This window comes from Antrostomus carolinensis, unplaced genomic scaffold (genome assembly GCF_000700745.2).
Source record: "Antrostomus carolinensis isolate BGI_N321 unplaced genomic scaffold, ASM70074v2 scaffold3627, whole genome shotgun sequence".
In the NCBI taxonomy this organism is placed as follows: domain Eukaryota; kingdom Metazoa; phylum Chordata; class Aves; order Caprimulgiformes; family Caprimulgidae; genus Antrostomus; species Antrostomus carolinensis.
In genome coordinates this window covers 4,049-22,730 of record NW_010327886.1, presented here as the reverse complement: position 1 = coordinate 22,730, position 18,682 = coordinate 4,049, and the positions used below count along the sequence as shown (strand labels likewise).

Sequence of the window (18,682 nt, the reverse complement as noted above, 5' to 3'; positions counted from 1 at the left end):
GCTGAACAGCTATCATAGAGCGGAAAGAAGGAGCAACCTTAAGGCAAACAAAACTAAGTATCAGGAAAAAATATTTTTTAAATTAACAGTGTAATACCTTAAAAGATTAAAAGGTACTTTTAACTTCAAATACATTGCATTTTTACATCTAAAACATAAAGAGATTTGAAAAAGTTTAATATAAGAAAATTGTGCAGCTAAAATTTAATTTAAATTAACCAGCAAGTCACAAAGTAAACTGAGCTTTCTAAGTTGTGTCAATCAGAGGGTATTAAAGATTTTTCAAATGGATAATTTTCTATTTTTCTATGTGGGTCAGTGAAAATGAGTAACACTCTACTACCTGGTAAAGATGTTGTATATATTAAAAAAAGGCATTTCAGCATGTTCCAGTGGCATTAACCTACCACCTTCAAATCAATATACTGCTTCAGCAACAAAATCCATTCATGATACCAAAGGTATTACCAGTGTTATGTATTGAACAATCTTCAAGTTTTGCAAAGAAAAAAAAGAGGACTGACCACATTTGTGACTTTAATTGTAGGTAAAGCATATATACTTTCCAAACTTCTGTAAGTACATTTACTGAACCTTAACTAAAAGTTACACCAAGCTTGAACACACAGTAAGCCTTAATGCTGTGAAGAAGTCCAGCAGCAGCACAGCTGAGGGGCACAGAGGCCACTAAGCACTGGCTGCAGTTTTGATTGGTTTCACTCAGACAAGTCTCTTCTGAAACATATTTGAATATCAGGTAAAATTACTGTTTTCTTCTGGTCTGACAGTCACTAGGTATCCACTTCAGGGTGATTAACACTCTAGGTTCCTCTGACTAAAAAAGGGAGATTGGACACCTAATATGCAAGTAGAAAACCATTTAGGAGCTTAAATCAATTGTCCACACATAGATGTCTACTTCCATGCAAGATGCCCTGTTCTATCCAAGACATCCATTTTCCCAACTACTAGCCCATGCAGGACGTATGGGAGATCTGTGCTCTTCTGGAAAAGGAGACAAGGCAGGATCTGTAACAGATCTTAAATGGAAGCAGAAATCTATGCATAGAAAACTGTGTCATTCCATGGCTCTTATCTGGAGCTCTATCCCACCCTTGGCAAATCCAGCATTTATCAGAACAAGAATGAAACAGTATCAGTAGCCAATGGATCCAAGTCAAGCACAGCTCAGAAAGCCTACGCAAATCCATCATATCACTTGAGCTTCACAGAGAACCGTAATGTAGGGACAGCTGTAAGCCAACGATAGCACCTAAACATACCACAAAAACATTCAGACCATGGAGAAGACAGGCTTAAAACACTTCCAGAAAGATGAAGCACAGGCACTCAAGCAAAGCATACAGAAATCCCAACAACCTCAGCAGCTGACTGAGCAAGAGATCTGCAGATGTCATTCCAGTATACTGATTAGAAAAACTTCTCAAAAACATACAAAATAATCCTACACATTAGCTTGGTTTTGGACAACATCTCACCAGGATTCCACAGATCACCCTTGATTGTCTGAATAGTGATCAGAAGACTTATGACAATTGTAAAATACATATTGTAAATACATATAGAAAATTATGTAACAGAACAATATTGCACTTGCACTATAGAACAATAAATGCTGTATTTATCTTGAATGCACATCTTGGCATATACCAATGTAACCCTGTCTTTAAAGGAGTTTTCATTTGAGGAAAAAGAAATACAACTCATTATAGCTTGAGGGTGCAGGGAATCAAAGTGACTTACATCTTTTCTCACTTAGAGAATCTACACACTTGCATGAGTCCAGTGACTTAAAACAACATTTCTCCTAATGAGGAGGAGTATCAATCTTCCAGAAAGTTTTCTGACTGTCGATGGCAAAGTTGCCATTGGGAAAGCACACCTATTTTTCAAAAAGAGCTGAGGGCTGAGTTTGGAACATGTATCTTAAGATGCAAAGTTCTTACTATAGCTAGTCATATACTAGATATTTTATATACTACAGATTTTATATACACACATACAAAAACACATACTCACACACTCTAGCTAGTTACTAGTTCTTACATAAAAGTCTGTATATTTGTAAATATACATACATATTATATATTTAACTTACATGATCTGGCAATTTTATGCCCCTTATGGTTACATATAAAGTAGATGGGTAACGATTTCGAGGGTATTTTGCCCACCAGTCATAAACCTCAACAACATTTGAATGTGACTTGGTCCTTGGAGGTGGGTAATACAATTGCAGACGGAGTTTTCCACCAACATTTAGAACTCCATTTGCACCTACAAGCTGGAAGGGTGATTAAAAAGAGGAAAAAATGTGTTATGTTAACAGAAAAGTAATAAAAGTCATTGATCATTTCTAATATCTTAAACAACTACAGTATAAACTCTGAAATCCATTTTCCATTGGGGAAATACACTATCTCTGAAAGTGGTAATGAAGTAAGCATGTATTAAATACCCCCAGAATGAAATCACTAAGATTAAATTTTAGATGGCAGCTTAATTTTGGAACATGCTTTTAGATGTGAGCTTAATTTTGAAACATGCTTTATTTTGAAACATACAGTAATATCCTGTATGTCGGCAGATCTCTGCAGTAACACTTTTTTTTTTTTTTAATTACTACTTGCTGGAATCACCCAAACCTCAAAGTCCATTAAAGAGCCTGTTCCAAATCTGCCTCATTTGAATGCTACAGGAAATGGCATTGCTAGGGCTTTGACTCACGGCAGAAGATACAGCAAAGCAGCAAGCTTTCCAACTTCAGAGGAAATAAAGTTCTCTATATTAAACTAAAGAGAAGAAATTAGTGCTTATGTTTTTCATTCTGTGTGTACCTCCTGCCATTAACACTGATCACTGTTTATCAGGCCACCTCTACTTGACTGATACAGATGAAAGGATAATGCAGACAGATGCAGTAGGAGTAAAGAACAGGCCACAGTTTTATCCATATTTATGAGTTGTAAAGCCATCCTTCCCTTTGTTCAGGAGTAGGCTGTTCTGAATGCCTGCATGCACAGTTCTCACCAGCTATACACCAAACACAGGATACCAGAATTCTGATTCCTGTAGATTCACCTTGGGAAGAGATGGGAACAGGCTCTGTAGGGAATAACACGGAGGTCCCTCTCCCTTTGCCTGAACTTTGCAGTCTATTATCTTCTCCTGTGTTTCTCATGTTGTGGACTGCCCAATGGTTGTCAAGATCTAGGATCCACAGGGGTAGGTGTAAATGAACAATTCTCAGGCAAATTAAACCATGTAATACCTTGTCAGCTCTCAAAGGCTAAAATGACACATTCAGGTTTCTTCTAAAAGGGTCAAAAGGTACATGATATGTTGGCTATATTACCTGTAACTCATGGCTACAGCATTTCAAACTCTGCAACTAAAAACGACAGGCATTTTATAATTAGGCTGAGTCTTTCCAAGGACTGGTCAACTGAAAATGCCACTAGAATGCAGAATAGCTGAGGTACAGAAATCAGTGGATTTGTCATTATCTTTGCAAAGACAATCTCATGAACACACTAATGCTCAAAGAAAACCCCCTTTTGTACTTTATGAACAAAAATAATTCTTACACATTCAACAGTCCTTGAAAAATACATATTCTTTACTGTTAAGTTTGTTACTGTGAAATTTATGGAGTGAAGGAAGAGGAAAAGGAGAGAACAGTCAAGCAAATAAGGATTTGTTTTTCCATATCTGTTGCCTGAAAATATTAAAAAAATGTTTTCTCACTTACTAGGGTTAGTGTCTTTTAGATAACTGAGTAAAAAGACTTGTAAATTTTGTTTCTTTATTTAAATATTTACAATACCTTTAGAAATGCCCAACAGATTTTTCGGAAACCACGTTCCTGAATCTGTACATCAGAGTTGGTTCTCACTTTGTCCATACTTAGAAAATCAAGGATCTGAAAGTATTGGTAGGAATATAAATATATTTTTAATGAATACATACTTCATGGTAATTAAAAAATACTGCTGAAAATAAGCTAGATGTAATTCACTAAATTAAGCAGATTTCAATTTTAAGCAATTACAAAACCAGCTCTTCTTCCACACAAGTATGCAACTAGAAATAACAGATCTTCATGCATTTACCTGGTGACTAGTTATGATCTGCTTTAAAAAAGAACCTAAGTCTGGTCTTAAAAAACCCTGTTATTGCTTCCCTTTCGTCTCCATAAAAAAGGGAAACATTCATGTGTTATTTTCATAAATCCTATACAAGTCACAAAACATACAGATCACAAATTTGACAGCCAAAACCAGCTGTATGTTAACCCAGCCAGAAAAGGGCAGTCAAAAAGTTAGTTTTCCTTTACTAGTCTTATCACTTATGTCATAGAATCAATATCATAGAATGGTTCGGGTCAGAAGGGACCTTCAAAGATCATCTAGTCCAATCACCCTGCCATGGGCAGGGACAACTTTCACTAGATCAGGTTGCTCAAAGTGCTGTCCAATCTGACTTTGAACACTTCAAGTGATGTCCATGAGAATCTTCATTTTTCTGGTCAATGACCAGAATCTGTTCATATTTAACCACTCCTGGAGGTTTACCTGATATACAAAAAAAAACTTGGAAGCATGCTATCTTCAAATTGGTATTTCATAAACCACATTAAGTCAAACAGCATGCTTTCAATAGTACTCATACTTTTGATCCCAACATTAACATGATTTCTATGACGAATCTTTACACACAAGTTTAATTATGTTTATGTTAAACAACTAAGGACTCTTAATTCTAGAAATCTGTTAATCTGTAAGTATCACAGAACATAAAAAAAACATATAATGTTATTGTATATACAACTGATTTGAAATATAAAAAACAGAGAATGAAATAAATATAAAAACCAAGGAATTAAAAAATATTTATTGTATGAGGTTCCCATTTTTGGGTTAATACTACAGAATCTCTCTTTATAAATACTGAAATACTTAAGCTCAAAATGATTTTGAATACATAAACAAACACAAAGTCATAGCATTAATAAATCTGATGCGAAATATTTAATCTTACCTCAAAAAACAGGATTACCCGAGGGCTTTCTTCAGTATTTTGAATAAAATAACTAAAACTTTCATTAAATATGACTTGCTCCTCCCACTCTGGAACTGTTGATTTAGACTGTCTGAAGTCACATGGTTGTGTCATAATAGGAAGAACATGCTCTATTTGTTCTTGTTCATAATAAGATGAAACTTTCCTCTTGCTGTTAGAAACAAACAGTTACAATTGCTGTAGCGCCTTAAAAAAAACAAACCTCAAACAAAACAGTATTTTCAATTACTGAAAGCAACAAACATACAAGATACCATTTGTTTGATTTTAGAAAAAAAAAAATCTAAACCCACACAAAATTTAAGACAATTTGCAATGTATATAGAAATGCTGAAGTTCAACATTCTAACAATCAACTTACTATTACCAAATTTATTTATAATGAACATGATAGAGTCTGCTTCTTAAACACTTAAAATTTGGTTTTCAGGAAAATTATGCATAATAACACTGAAAACAAGTAACTGAAGTGATTAGAAATATGAAGACTAAACTTAATTTCAGGATATTAGAAGTTCTTTTTATGAAAAAGAAAAGGCAGATGCTATTTATGCTAGAAGAATTTCGCTTACTTATTCTAATCTTGGCTTCCATGTATTTCTGACGTTTAGAAAATGTTGTCTCTGGAAAGAACACAGAATAAACTGTGCTGTAAATATGGGGACCTCGAGAGCAATACAGCAAAAAAAAAAAAAAAAGTGCCAAAAAGAAAAGAAAAATACCACCCTAATTTTCTGTAGGTATATATATATGCATTATTATAGATGTAGAAACTAATGAATGACCTCGATAGCTTATAATTCAGCAATATTTTCATTTTCATATTTAATTTTCTAGGGAATAATCTATGTATTTATAGTAATCACTGATAATAGAAACAGTTTGTTAAAAGTCACCTATGATCCTTCTTGATGTATAAGCCGCTTCTCTGATCAACAACATGGATTTTAACCATGGGATGAGATACCAGGAGATCAGTTTTAAGTCGATCAGATCGATGGATATAAACTCCCAAAACAAGATCATCATCAAAACCAAATTTAGACTGAGTTGAAATTTCTGAATTCATTTCCTCATAATTTTCTGCAGCAACTTCTGTGTTTTCTTCTAGAAATAAGAACAAAGTAAATAGATGTTACTATGTTCCACTAGTGACAGTTTAAAGGAGTAAAAATGCTCTGTATTGTCTTAGCAATCAACAGTAAAGTAAAAATATTTAATGTGCTCTTTATGTAAAAGGTTAAAATAAGAGTACCAAATTTGCGGTGTCTTAAACATGTATGAGCATACACATGAATACATATTAATTAATATAATCTATTCCTATTAACAAACATTTGTATATAAAATCATAGGTCTTTCTCTTGATTGACACAGGTTTTTCTGTGCCACAGTGACTTAAAATCCGTAAAGTTCAATATCCCGCTCTGGACTACAGCCTGTAGTAGGTTTTTGTTTGGTTGGTTTTTTAAGGAAAATGTAAAAAAACAAGATAAGCAGAAAATGATACTTTCTCCATGCACATTTTCCCTGAATTCACCAAACATTGTTTTCAGAACTTCCTCTTTTACAAGACACAGTGAGACCACTATACCTAATAGACATCAGAAGACCTCCTTATCAAGTTCTGTAATCTCCATTTTTAAAATTAATTTGTTATTTTGGCCTCCACAACGTTTGAGGAAATTAGTTCTACAATTTGACTATGTGTTGCATGAAAAAGTATTCCTTACATTTGAACTGAACATCAGGTTAGAACAGTGGTAATACACCATTTATAGCATAAAGTAAATAAAAACGATAAAATAATAAAAAGACAACTAGAATATACATCTAAATAATACACTGTAAAGGTGGTATATATACTATAATATTATTATATTAAAATAATAAAAAGACAACTAGAATATACATGTTTATATATATATGTTTAAAAATATATATGTTTAAAAACCCCACTTTTAAGCTATTTATCAATTTCAAAACTATTTACAGTAAATAAATTCAATTCAAATTTGATACATCAAATTAACTTCATCACAAATTAGCCTCAGAATTGGTAGAACAAAAATGCAATTAAGTAACTAAAGAAACATAAGTAATTTCAACAGCTAAATCACTTTTTTGTTACTATTATGGACAAATATTTCTGTAGCAGCACAAAAAAACCTAATGAAAACCAAAAAAGACAAAAGAAAAAAGACTTGGATAAAGCAGCACACCGTTCTAACATTTTGGTGGCAGACCTTTTCTGGTTTTCTTTTTAACCTTCGTTGCTTTTGCTTTCTGTTTTTCCATGCTTTCCTCCAGTTTCTGTCCTTCTGATGTAAATATCAATGATCGATTTTCATTGCCATTTTCTGCTGGATGATGCTGTAGCTCAGAAAGGGACATTGCACTGCAACGCAATGGATTACCGTCAGCAATTACATTCTACTTGTGAGGGTTTGGGTGGATTAATTCATATATGAATACAATTGCTCATTACCACTATCAATCCACTTGAAATTTCCTCTTTAGTTCTGCAACTCATCATCTGTGTATCTTGAAAATGCAAGATATACCCCCAATATTAGTGTCTTGCTTATTTCATTTCTCTTCCCCTTTCATTTCCCCCTAGTTTCCAAGTAATTGCAGAACCATACACATGAATACAGCTAAGATAATACTCTTCTGCTGGATTGGGGCCATTACTCATCACTAAAAAACCATGCACACATTATCTTAAGTTAGTTAAAACTGAATTCCACAGAAAATAAACACCAGATACTAATGAAGATTTTTTTTAAAAAAAGTTAAACCAAATCTGTAAATTTAATATTAATCTTAACAACACTTTGAAAAAGTATTTGGTAATATTTTTTCATAACAGAATTATCCAGTTCATCACTTAGAAAATATGTACAGTTTAACAGAAAGCTTCCACCTATCTTAAAACAAAATGAAACATTCTGCTTAAGATTCATAGACACATGGTATGCAGTTTATCACAGTACCTTGTTTCAGCTTCACTTAAAACTGCTATTTCTTTCTTCTTTTTCTTCTTTTTGCCGACTTCATTGTTCAATACAACTTCATGACTTTGAACGCTGGAGGTAAATTCAGACATCTGTTCTTTAAGTTTCATTCTTATTTTCTTTTTAATTGCATTTGCCTCATCCTCAGCCACATGCAGCTGATAGGCTCGAATTAGCTCTTCTTCCTCTTCTAATTCAGTTACATTTCTTGCTTCAGTCAAGGAATTTTTAATCTTTCTATCACCTTCTTGATGATGTACATCTGTTTGTGATTTACTTTTTGTTTTCTTCTTTGGAAAATCATTAATCTTTTTCTCAAAACTCTCCAATTTAGCTTCACATAAATTTTCCTCCTCATTAAATTGTTCTTGTAACAGTGATTTCTTTTTCTTCTTGTTAGACTTTGGTTGCTTGTTCTCCTCTCCACTAGCAATATCATTGTTGATTTTCTCTGCAATTGAGGCTTTCTCTCTGAGTTTATTTTTTGTAAATCGGGGACTCTCTTCTTCAGGATTGTATGTGTTGTTTATAATTGCTTCATCATTCACACTTTCCTTAGCTAGATCAATATTACTTCTAAAGGTGTCAAGCTATAAGTGAAAAGAGCACAAAACATACTTGTACTAAAAATTGTGTTCTAAGGATAAACATAATACTTTGTTATTTCTTTAGCAACATTACACAAAGTAAAATGAAATCAAAGATCTAATTATTTTCTTGTTTAAAATTAACAAGTGACAAATTGAAAGGCAACAGAAAATTCACACTAAAAAAACATTCTGTATTCGTGCACTTCATCCTAAATTTTGTTTCACTCTGTTTTTAAATTACTTTTATGTATATCCAGTAAAAAAAGAAATCAACAAGTCTACTCCATAAACAGATGCCAATGCTTTAGACTATGGAAGACCTGAAGATTACATGCAGCATGAAATGAAGTCTTTTCATCCATTTAAAATGCAAGTTAGAGACAGGCTTCAGGCTCAGTTGTTTCTAGCCTCTTTTACTGAAACTTGCTTGCCAAAGTTTGACAATGAAATTATATTAAAAAGGGCTAAAACTGACAAATAGATTTCTATTAAGACTTTTTTTTAAGTATAAAGTTGGAAAAAAACCCAAAAAACAAACCACCCCCCATTATTCTCGGTAAGACAACAAAGAGTTGATCTAAAGACTAATCTAGTAAAAACAGCTAAGATGAATTTCTCTCTGACAACTTTTTGGTGTCTTTTAGAAAACTCACTGTAAACTTTCCTCCTTCCTTCAGGCTTCTATTCCTGGTTACTAAAATGGGAATGGGGCATTATTTTAGTAATCCCTGGAAACATTCAAGGTCAGGCTGGATGGAGCTCTGAGAAACCTCATCTAGTTTAAGATGTCCCTGCTCACTGCAGAGGGGTTGGAGTAGATGACCTTTAAAGATCCCTTCCAACCCAAACCATTCTATGATTATATGATAACTCCAAACAACACAGCAAATAACTAAGGCCTAATTCTATAAGGAGCCCGACACACAGATCTCTGCTCCTCTATATAAACTATAAAGTCACTGAGGTTCATTTACTCAGTTGTCTTACACAAAAATCTCTGGAGTCCCCACAAGAAACATTAGAAATTACTTTGAAACACAAAGAAAGCAAACAAACTAACAAAAAAAAGAAGTTGGAGAAAATACAAGTATCTGCATAAAATCTTTTATTTGACAAGACTGTCTTCCTCCCTTAATAAACACAGATATCTTCCCCTTCTAGCCAGGATACTTTTCCCAGTTACAGAATCATGTTTGCCTCAACCATTTAAAAAAAGGGACAATATGTGTAATAAGTGATCACTAAAATGTACAAGATTATAAAAATAAAACAGAGAATGACGTCACAATGGCAATCGTGCTTTGGAGGATGGATCCTGATTTAAAATTGTCCCCCTGCAAGAATAATATTCTATGCCTAGAAAGAAGAGAACACTCAATGTGCATCTCATCTGCTTCCGTATTGTATGCCCTCAATTGTGTGAGCCTGCAAACCTTCATCACTATCTTGTTTTATTTGCATCCGACATCTGAAGAGAGAACATGGAAAGAAAGGTAAGTATTATAAAACTGAAAGGGAGAAAAACTAAAGGAAAATTTGCAGTACATGAGTAAAAACACAAGAGATTTAAAAAAAAAATCAAGGAAGTTTATTATTTGTACAGGAATATTGTCAAATAAAAGCAGTGTGACAGGAGAAATACACCAAGATAAAGTTTAACACAGAAATAAAAAAACTGATGTCAGAAACTAGAGACAAAGCTTAAAATTGCACTAACTAGATTTCTAATGCTACATGTTAAACAACACTGTCCTAATAAAGTATGAGATTAAAAAAGTGTCTAGAATTTCATGCAAATATGCTTATCTACTAAACCAGAAAAAGCTAAAGCCATTCATGTATCTTTTCAGTACGTACCTTTATTTTTAGCATCCTATGTCTAAAAATAGTTTAAATTTTCTCAAAATAAAATAATGAAAAAACCTGCCTTTGTAGCTTCCTCTTTTACTTGCTTAAATAGACCAGTAACATCCTCTTTATTCATAAGTCAATGATTTAAGAGGATGTGGAATATTTCATATACATAACTTGAAATACAGAACAGAGTAAGGGAAATAAAAAAAATAAAGCAACAAGCTTTGTATAAACTAAAAAACCAAAAGAACGCTTTCTAATAGATTGTCCACTTCCTTATCTGCATTTCTATGAACAGCTTTAACTACAGAGTATAAGGAGTGAAGGTTAAAATACACTGGCAATTAAGGTCCACAGTGGCCAATAGCTAAGGTCATGCTGATTTTTGCCTTTGATAGAATATTAATCTATTAAGCCCAGGAAGTAGAATTCTTTGGGAAATCCTATAAAAGAACAAAAAGCCCTTGACTTTGACTTGTTCATGAGTTTCTAGAATAACGCTCATATTCAAGAATAATTTTCTCAAAGAAACCTAGCTTTGGCAAAAACTTCTTGAAATATTTACTAAAACTTGTTATTTATTATGCCTACAGAAAAAAATATGCACCCACAAACATGTGTCATGAATAGTAGCAGCACTCAGTCACTTAATTATAGCAAATTTACTCGTAGGAAAAAAACCCCAAAAACGGAATATCTTCATAATTAAACACAATCTCAAACTACAGCAAATTCCAGGAGGCAGCACGAAGCTGTTTCAGCAGTTAAAACACAAATTCCTCGGGTACATAGCCTGTATGATCTTAATTCAGGCCACTTTTTCCACATGATGTAATTACAAGATGTAGTTAAACAGAGAGGAATCATGGGAGGGAGACACAAAACGATGAAATAAAAGCCAAGAGGTTAATAAAAAACGTCTGATTAGGTAGAGGCAGGGACACTGGTATAGATTCTGTCTGAAAAGCAGGACTGAGAGAGATCAACTAAGAGCAACCATCTATATATAAACACACTTGAACCGAGTCCGAAAAAGCAGTTAGGCTGGAAAAGCAGCTCAGACGATAGGCCCGTCTCCGGAGTAATTCCAGAGGGTTGCTGACCTGAACTTGACCTCCTTAGGTTAAAGCAAGGAAAAAATGAGAAGGCTTTTCCTCCGAACAGCCCCATTACGACACCAGGGCAGAGGAAGCACTCTTCCCTGAAAACAGACCTACTTGCGCTGCTGGCTTGATAGGAGCAAGAGACGGGCACCAGCCGAGATGCACGCAGGTGGGCTAACACACAAGGCTCATACCACAGTGAGACAGCCCCAGGTCACGTCACTGGCCATTTGCGTTCCAGAGCTGACAGCAGGGACAATGCTTAACAATCTTGCTCCTTTTTAAAAAGGCCTCTCAAATACGCATGAGTGGAACCTGGCAACATACCAACCAATTTTGCCGAGGTATCTGGAAACTCAGATAACCAGATTTACAGATGTACTTGAGCTTTTCCCCATAATACAGGCACACTTTGAAAAATTCAGAATGGACACTGCCAGCCCACTGAAGGGCTGATATGTACTGGTTGTAAAAGATCATTTACTTACACCTGAACTGGTAATGAATGTAGTTGTGATGCTGGCTAGCTGGGTGGGGTGTTTAAGAAAATTTTAATGTACTAGGGAACCAATTTTATTGCTGTCGGTCATATTAGACTACAAAGTGCAAATACGCAAAGCTAGAAGAACTTCAATTTAAAGACAGGATGGGCATGGAGAAGTTTCCCCAAATTTTAACAGAAAGCATTGAGAAAATGGCTAGGTCAATTATTAACAGTTCTCCTATTTTAAATATAAGGAACAAAGGGCTAAAAACCAGTGGAAATCTCAACCATTATTCAGTGCCTCTCAGTTTATGGGAAAAAATGGGCTATGAAACAGACCCTGGGAAAACTCTACAAACTCAAAGCTCCACAGTTTGTGTCTTACCTCCAAGACAGAAGCTAAAGTACTGAATTAGTCAGAAGAAACCTGTAAACTATCCATCTTACCTAAATGAATACAAGAATTTTCAAGCCTGGAGATAGAATCCTGTTACCTGTACCCTCATGAACATCTAGACTCCAACCTGTCAAATAGAGCCTTATGAAGAAACGGAAGGAGTGGACTCAGTGAGTAGGAAGTAAAATGTTTCAAATGGATAAACCTGTTGCAGTCCTGCTGTCCCGGTTTTTCGCTGGAACAGAGCTGGGTTTCTTTTCAGTAGCTAGAATAGTGCTGTGTTTTGCTTTCAGCCTGGGATTTGTTATGAGAGAAATGTCGATAACATACCGGTGTTTGCATTTTTGTCACTGAAAATGAAGGGCCTTCTGTTTTCTTAGTTTACAAGCACAAGATCTAAGGGGGTGAGGAATATTTAAATTAATAAGCTAAATTGGTGTTTGAGTATGCCAATTGGGTATTCGATATCATATCATGTCATACCCAGTATATTGATGAAGGTCTCTTCCTTTCTTGCTCTCTCTGGCTTTCGCTCGGGCTCTCGCTCTCCCGGGATTGCGGTTTCGGTTCGGGATTGTTGCTCCTCCGGGATCGATATCTGGGAACGGGCCGGGCTTGGTCGGCTGGTGGTGAGCCGTTGCACTAGGTATCACTCATTTGCATATTTTATAACTGTTATCATTATTACTATTATTTTAATATTCATATTATTTTAAGTTTTCTTTTATTTCTATTATTAAACTGTTCTTACCTCAACCTATGAATCTCCTTATCCTTGCCCCCAGTCCTCTCCCCTGTCCCCTGGGGGTGGGGGGAAAGTGGGTGAATGTCTGTGTTGGCTGCTGGCCAAGGGCTGGCCCAGTGAAACTGTCATACCAGCCTTGAATATAAAACCTTAGTTACCAATGCATGCCCATCCCAATACTGTAAGCTGGTTAGACTACAGTCTAGGGAAAAAATTCTTGCCTCCATAAAGGGTTCTTGCTTTTCACCTGGTAGAAAACTTCACTGCCATCTTTTGAGCTAAACAGCCTCTTTTCTACCATGAAATTTAGACCAAACCAAATAAACTCAACCATTTTCACAATGACTTTAGATAGATTAATCTATCTGGGCAAAACAGTCTGGTCATTGCCTGGTCTGAGGTTTGCCTCATTTTAACAACTTGTAAGAGGAGACACAACTGGTAAAAAATAAATATGGTGACTGTTAGCCCTGGAAGGAATACTAGCAAATTCACATTCTGACTGTGTCCCAATTGCTTGTTTTTTGAGCCATGCCTTCAGGCCTCATACTGACTGCACCTGTGGCTATTGAACAACAAAGCAGACCTTTCACTGGCCACAGCTGATGTCTATCTCCATCTTGATAACAAGCCACTCATTCCTATCAGCTCTGACTTCAAACACATCTTGCCTTTCCTCTTCCAGTCAGGCTGCTTCCCTTCTCTCCAGGCAGTCTCTCCAGGCAAAGGGCACACAGAGCGGCGCAGGCAAGCAGACAGGCGATTTCCTTACCCTCACTTCTGTCATTTAAAATCATAGCAACCTCTTGCACCTCCAGAACTCACGTTTCAAAGAAACGGTGGACTATGATGGAAAAGGTTTTATTAAGAAAGGGTAGGTTCAGTAAAGACTAAGAAAGAAGCAGACTGGAACACTTCCAGTGGAAACATGCTCTCAGCCATGACCTGTTTCTGATCCAGCCTGCGATACCATTTATGGCAAGTGCATGACACAACGACAACCAACACTGATAAATTTCACATTACTTCAAGATATGTGAAACTCTATACAGTTAAACTATATAAAGTGAAGAAAACTGGAACAAAACCAGCCAACCTTCTCCATCTACCTCCTTTTCCCCACCCACACACACTTATTTCTTACAAAGAAATGACTGGTTATTTGCTGAAGTTTTTATAGAAATTTGTACTTGAAGCAGTATGGAAAATACCAATCTGAGCTCTTGCAACTTTGCCACACTTTAAGGAAATACTCAAAACAATCAGTATTAGGTTTCATGTTCTCCTCAACTTCTTAGTTTTTTGGGGCTTTGATTGATAAAAGCCTATGGCTTCAACAAAACCATTAATTTAGGCTTCCACACTGATCCTAAAAATGCTTCTTAATTTGTGTGTATACCATTAACTTCTAATTCAGTTCACTATGATTTCAAGTGTTTCCACATAACTCCAAAACACCAGTATTTTACATCAGAGCCTTCTGGAATGGCAATCAATTTTAAAACCCAAGTCAGCTTAAAATATTTATGAGTAATAAGTAGTTGCATATGACCATACAATTATGTGCTCAAAAATACTTACACAGATTTAAAAATGTTGTTTCATCATAAAAGTAAACCTAACCAAGGAAGAATTTAGTCTTGTATTTACATATATGCAAGCAAAAAAAAACCAAAAAAGAAAAAAAAAAAAGAAAAAACCCACCATCTAACTTTTCTGTTCTATATTTTTGTGTTGGGTTTGTGTCAAGGGGGACCGGTTTTGGTGGTGGGGGAAGGAGCTATACTGATGGCCCCTCTGAGAAGCTTTGCGAAACTTCCCTGGCTCCAAGGCAGACTTGCCTCCAGCCCAGGCTGAGCCCATTAGCAATAGGGAAAACACCACTTCAAATCAATATTTATGAGGTGAAGAACTGTGTTGAAAGAAGGAGAGAATCATGAGGATAGGCCATTGACCTGAACAAAGAAGACCATCAGCCTAAACAGAGAAGAGAGTGTCCTTGCCACGAGGAAGGAGGAGGAGGAGGAGGAGAGAAAGAGAACCTCAAGACACCTGGATCAGCACACATGAAGAGTAAGAGGAGGTAAAACAAGGTTCCCCCTGCAGCCCATGGAAGTCCAATGGCGGAGCAGATACCCACATGTAGGCCATGGAGGACTCCAAGCTGGAGCAGAAAGCTGTGCCCAAGGGCAGTTGTGACCTTGAGAGCTCATGATGAGCAAGGAGACACTGAGAATGTGGGGAAGAGGTGCACTGGACTGGAGACCCATCTGCAGCCTGTGATGTCCCCATGCCAGAGCTGGGAGCTGTGCCCGAAGAGGTCTGTGACTCCATGGGAAGCTCACATTGGAACATCTTGTTCCTAGACTCTTGCAGCCCTCTGGAGGGAGCTCATGCTGGGAAGAGCAGCAATGGTGAACTGACTGCAACCCCTGTTCCCTGTCCCCTGTGCCACTGTGGGGCAGAAGGTAGAGAAATCAGGAGCAAAGTGATTTGAGCCTGGGAAGAAGGGAGGGGTGGGGGAAGGACTTGTACGATGTGGTTGTTATGTCTCACTGTGCTACTCTGATTGATTGATTGATAACAAATTAAATTGATTTTTTTTTCCCCAAGTTGAGCCTGTTTTGCCCGTGACCATAACTGGCAAGTGAGCCCTCCCTGTCCTCGTTTAGACCCATGACCTCTTTGTTTCCATCTCACCAGGAGTAGGGGAGTGAGTGCAGGACCACATGGTCCTAGCTGTGCGTGACACCACCACAGTTTTGGACATCATGTTGATTCTTTATATAGACTATTGACTAAATACCATGTACTTTGAGGAATGCAAAATAAAAAAAAATGCACACAAATATGAACTTCAAATTGTCGATCTGAACACAAAACTATGTTTCAGCATAATACTGAGTTTAATATAACTATTCCAAGTATACTTATATATAATAAATACATGTACCATTCTGACATTATATAGAATACTACTCCTTTGTCTTAAATCAGTATTAAAGAATGAACATTCACTTCCAGCATCTGGTATGGATGCAATTGTAAGAAAAAAGACTGAAAATATAAAACCTAACAGGAGTAAAATAAAAAAACAGAACATTTACGTAAATTGTTTTCTTTTGAATTCCAAACATCGCAAATCATTAGTTGACATATATAGGACTCATATTAAACATTTATTCTTCTTTCCAGGAAAAAAAGCTACAATATAAACCATAACTCAGACGAATCTCTGAGGCTCTTTTTACAAGAGATATGCCACAAACCAAAATGTCATCTAACCATAAGATCAGGGTGATAGAATCATTCCTAATCTGCAAATCGCAAGCTAAGCAGAAAAATCTTTAAAACAAATCTTTATACGTGTATACTGCCTAAGCAGACATATAAACATGGGACCACTCGGACAAAAAGCTCAGCACATGCAGAAATATGCTGGTTACTGAGATCCAATTGGAAAAAAAAAAAGTTTCAAATGTTTAATATTGTTTGTAAATTCTTATTCTTATACCAGTAATTTTTTAGGACATGCATAAAGTTAATGATTATCTCTATTATTATTACAAATTCGCATCAGTTCTTAATCCTCGGATGTACCTGTATTACACAGATGTAGTACTCTCAAAATTAAATACTTTTACTAGCCCATACTCAAACTCCCACTAAAGTCAATACCGAATTTGCAAATCTTAAAAGTTTTTCTGAAAAATGTGAATGGGAAAAAAGTACTGAGAGCCTTTGAAAGGGTGCATGCCTGCATGTGCCACTTTCTTTTTATCAGTATTATAGTCCATATAATTTTGGCATACCTCCAAATTACAAGGATGCATTGTTGGTACACAAATAACAAATAAAAGCTAAAACAAAGGATATGTGCAGAAATATACTTTAGATGTTATTTTTTTAAATGCTTACATGTCCTTTCTACAATACATTTTCCTGATCTTTTTCCATTAAGGAAGGCAACCAAACAAAGCTTGCATGTGTGCAAACTCACCACAATATTCTCTTGAGAGTGAAACTTCTTTTTCTTTGATTTCTTTGTGTCTGTAAGGCCAGCATGACGTCTGAAGATTTCCTCAAAGCGGACTTTGGTTTTTGCCTTTGCCTCACTTTCAACTGAAATAAGAAATCTAGAGTATGATTCACTAGCTCAATAATCGTAATTGCTAAAAAAGTGCGTAACCATGCTTTAAAATTGCAAAGGATAAGAATAATTTTATCAGGGAAAGTTTACCAACAAATTAGCTTAGTATTCAGTTAATAATTTCCACTGACAACGCAGGCCACACAAGGATAACTCAGCAACACTGAACAAACACAGCACGCTATTACTTGTTGCTGAAGTCGGCACCGTCTACTCTGTTTCCTGCAGAAAGCACATTTTGAAGAGCACACACATCAGGATCAGCACAAAACTTGGGCTAGCCAAAGCAGAAGACAGATTATTGTCCTCAATGGTTATGAACAGTAGCACACTGATAATGGAGGTGACACACTGCCTCCAGAAGCAGCAGCTCTGGGCTCTTACTGAGTCTGGAATCCAGAGGAGCACCACCCTGAAACAGACCTGTAAGAGGCAGGAGCATGCACAGATCCTAAATGAGTTGCAGTTCAAAGCCCCTGCCTTTCTGTGAATCATGATACTGCCATCAGCAGCATTTCAACCCCTGAAGCAGTAGGTGTTCAAGGCCCCCTGAGGTAATGCTTAATTTGTAGCTAAAGAATTAAAAATGCAATCTGACACAACACTGAAAAAGGCTGTTGAATCCTCAGCTACAGCCTATTTACCACTGTAATTACAGTTTTTACAGAAGCCTCCAATTTTAAAATAAAAAAATACAGGAAAAAAATAACAACACTTTAAGAATCAGCTATAAACACAGACTCAAAACGGAGCCAATGCAGCATTAAAAATGTATAGACAGAAGTAACTCTGTCAAAAAAAAAATTGCATCTAGTTCTGATTATAAAATATGTATTGGAAATTATACACAAAGTGTATATTCTTACCTGCTGGCATCTTCAGTCCTCAGTTAGAAGTGGCTCAACCCACCAGCTGCTTCTTCCTCAGTATTCACCATTCTATTCAAAGTAATTAACGACTTTCATTAACATAACTGGTCCGTAGACTTCAAGCTAACAATTGAATGCATGCTAATTAGTATCAAGGATGAGTACAGGTCTTTTAGGGAAATATTTATTTCTAGACAATTTGTCTAAACTATTAGAAGTTCTCTGCCATCAAAGCTCAGCTCAGGATTCTCAACATCTATCTGATACTTGCTATTTGAGAGTAAATAAAAAACAATGCTACAGCTATGTGTTTCTGGGCAACAGCCAAATACTTCAGTACTGTGGTCCTCCAGTCTTCTAAAAAAACTTA

General features: G+C 36.0%; 1 protein-coding gene across 1 annotated transcript in view; it reads right to left on the bottom strand.

Moving 5' to 3' along the window:
- LOC104528114 (jouberin) overlaps positions 1-18,435 on the bottom strand; it is a 30,164-nt gene extending 11,729 nt beyond the window's left edge. The window contains 9 exon segments of the mRNA XM_010172027.1: positions 2-37; positions 2,120-2,305; positions 3,848-3,943; positions 5,062-5,254; positions 6,000-6,210; positions 7,350-7,501; positions 8,100-8,710; positions 17,294-17,415; positions 18,310-18,435. Coding sequence (XP_010170329.1) covers positions 2-37; positions 2,120-2,305; positions 3,848-3,943; positions 5,062-5,254; positions 6,000-6,210; positions 7,350-7,501; positions 8,100-8,710; positions 17,294-17,415; positions 18,310-18,319 — 1,617 coding nt within the window. The 5' untranslated portion in view covers positions 18,320-18,435.
- Positions 18,436-18,682: the final 247 nt, after the last annotated feature.